This window comes from Acyrthosiphon pisum, chromosome A3 (assembly GCF_005508785.2).
Source record: "Acyrthosiphon pisum isolate AL4f chromosome A3, pea_aphid_22Mar2018_4r6ur, whole genome shotgun sequence".
Lineage (NCBI taxonomy): Eukaryota > Metazoa > Arthropoda > Insecta > Hemiptera > Aphididae > Acyrthosiphon > Acyrthosiphon pisum.
The window spans coordinates 10,799,850-10,802,162 of record NC_042496.1 but is presented as its reverse complement, the minus strand read 5'-3'; the positions used below and the strand labels follow the sequence as shown (position 1 = coordinate 10,802,162).

General features: G+C 29.5%; 1 protein-coding gene across 1 annotated transcript; it reads right to left on the bottom strand.

Moving 5' to 3' along the window:
* Positions 1-766: 766 nt before the first annotated feature.
* LOC100569421 lies at positions 767-1,992 on the bottom strand. The gene is made up of 2 exons (XM_003244252.4): positions 1,657-1,992; positions 767-1,158 (listed from the first exon to the last, which is right to left on the bottom strand). Exons 1-2 carry the CDS (start codon positions 1,825-1,827, stop codon positions 1,024-1,026), a joined length of 306 nt encoding a protein of 101 aa, XP_003244300.1. The 5' UTR covers positions 1,828-1,992; the 3' UTR covers positions 767-1,023.
* Between the last annotated feature and the right edge of the window lie 321 nt (positions 1,993-2,313).

Genomic DNA, 2,313 nt, shown 5'->3' with positions numbered 1-2,313 from the left:
CAATTGTCACATCTTATTGGACTCAAACATGCTGAGTCTGATTTACATGTAGATATACTTCACATAGGAAATGTTGCCTATTGGACTCGCTACACTTGTTTAATGGTGTTAATGCATACTTTTAAGGGTATATTTCCTCAATTTTTAGTCCTATATTTTTAATGTTATTAATTTTTAAAAATGTTTTCCTTATGAATGACAACATTCATTTGAAAATTTGAAATATACAGTAGTAAATATTTATCAGTACATGGCCAAATTAAAATTTTTCATTACAATACTTAGATATGTATAAACCTATTTTATATTTTTGAACTTTTCACTTTATCGACTCATATGCTTTGGTCCCAAATTGAGTCCAATAAGCAGCGACTATTGTACTGGTTTCTAACATTTTGAAAATACCTATGACGTTTCTATAATGACAACAACAAGTTAAACATAAACAATATATTTATATATATATAAATTGAAGAGTTAGTAATTTGTAGTTGATTTTTTAAAATATTTTTTTTTTGGTATGTGTGTTCATTTCTGACTGTTGCCTTGGTTTCGAATTCATACCTAAATAAATCTGCCATAGGATTGCAAGTTTTCTTGATAATTGTTGATGCATAGGTACATACTATACATTATTGTAATTAGGAAAGGTAATTTATTAATTATTATTATAAATAATAATTTAAACTGTAAAATATATTATGTGCGTTTAGGGTAGGTATATTGGGAAGTTCTAAGATGAATAACTTATAATGATGAAATCATATTTGGTTATAAATGACGATGTTTTAATTTATAAAACTTGTAGGATTGATAAAAACAAAATTGTTTCAGACATGTTTAGTACAGGCACATTACACATCCACTTAAAGTGAATGATCTGCAACATTATCTTTGTTAATTTAATTTTTTTATTAAGTATCAATAATAGGTATATTATATACTATTATATTAATATTAATTTGGTAAAATAAATGACATAAGTTCATATTATATAGGACTATTTACATGGTTTGTTTTATTCTAATCATGTGGAGAACGGTTCTTGTTTGGCATCACCGATGTAGGTTTTTCGATGATGGACTTGTTTTTGAAATGCAATGAGTTGTTGCTGTGGCTGTTGTTGATGTTGTGCAAGGGTAGTCTGTCATTGATGTCCTGAAATACGAGATTGGTTGTTAGAAGATTTTATAACCATACTACAATTTCTTACGACCAATCTGTCCTAACATGATATATTATTTAAATGCCATAATACAAAAGAATATTTACAATATAATACATATTTTGAAACTTTCAAGTAAACAGGAGTTTAAAACCCACTATTATGTAAGTTATTAATTATTATAGAGCTTGGTGGATATTTACGGGTAATTTACCAGATAGTACTGATATTTAGCTATTATATACTATTATAGTATTGTATGACCGACGACTGTTATATTATGTTTTTTATCTTAATAACTCAGGCCACAGGTGCATTACCGTAATAAAATTGAATAAAAATATATTGCATAGAAGAGTAGGTATGTTATATTTTTCTGTATGTACCTATGTAGCATACTGAGCTCTAATGGTACCTACAATTAATATTTAGTCTGCCTGTGTCATACAGTCATAGGTCTATACGATAATCAAATGAAAACCAAAGCTTACCGTCGTTGACATGGTGAAATTACAGAGTTTACCATTGTTGATGGCCATCAGCGCATTAGAAATGTTCATTACGTCCTGGTGTAACTTTAACACTTGGTTGGTGGAGTAGGCTACCGTTCTGGTCACCTGGTCAGACTGAGTCTTGACGAGTTCTGAAAGCTCCGCGAACATTTTCTCCTCCAGACTGCTTTGGGTTTTTAAGGTTTTCGGTAATTGTTCCAGAGTCGTGCTCTCGGACTTACTCCTAAAAATACAACATTTTAATTTTAAATAGTGCGTTGTGTGAAGAGAAATGTCTGTAGTCTATATGAGAAAACCGTAGGAGAGGTAAAATAAAATGTTGCCTATGTACTGATTGCAGCGAGGACATTTTATTCCATAATTTTGTTTGCTTGAAATATGTGTGTTGTAATATATAATATTATTTTAAATATAATATAAATATAATATAAAAATAATATATTAAAAATGTAATTACCTACCTAGTCAACAAAACAAATACCTCTATACATATGCCTAAAATACAGGAGAATATACAGTGTATACGGCGACTGAGTGTTAAAATACGTGCTGATTGATGATGACTTAACAACATGATGAGGATGATCATCCATTAAAGTAACGTAACAAAAGTAGTGGGTGGATTTCAATCTATTC

What these genes read in the sequence shown, in the direction of transcription:
- LOC100569421 (XM_003244252.4), bottom strand. Translation starts at nt 1,827, where the DNA reads ATGTTCGCGGAGCTTTCAGAACTCGTCAAGACTCAGTCTGACCAGGTG. An exon ending in ATTTCACCATGTCAACGACG is followed by an intron (nt 1,159 to 1,656) that starts GTAAGCTTTGGT and finishes CTCGTATTTCAG; the next exon opens with GACATCAATGACAGACTACC.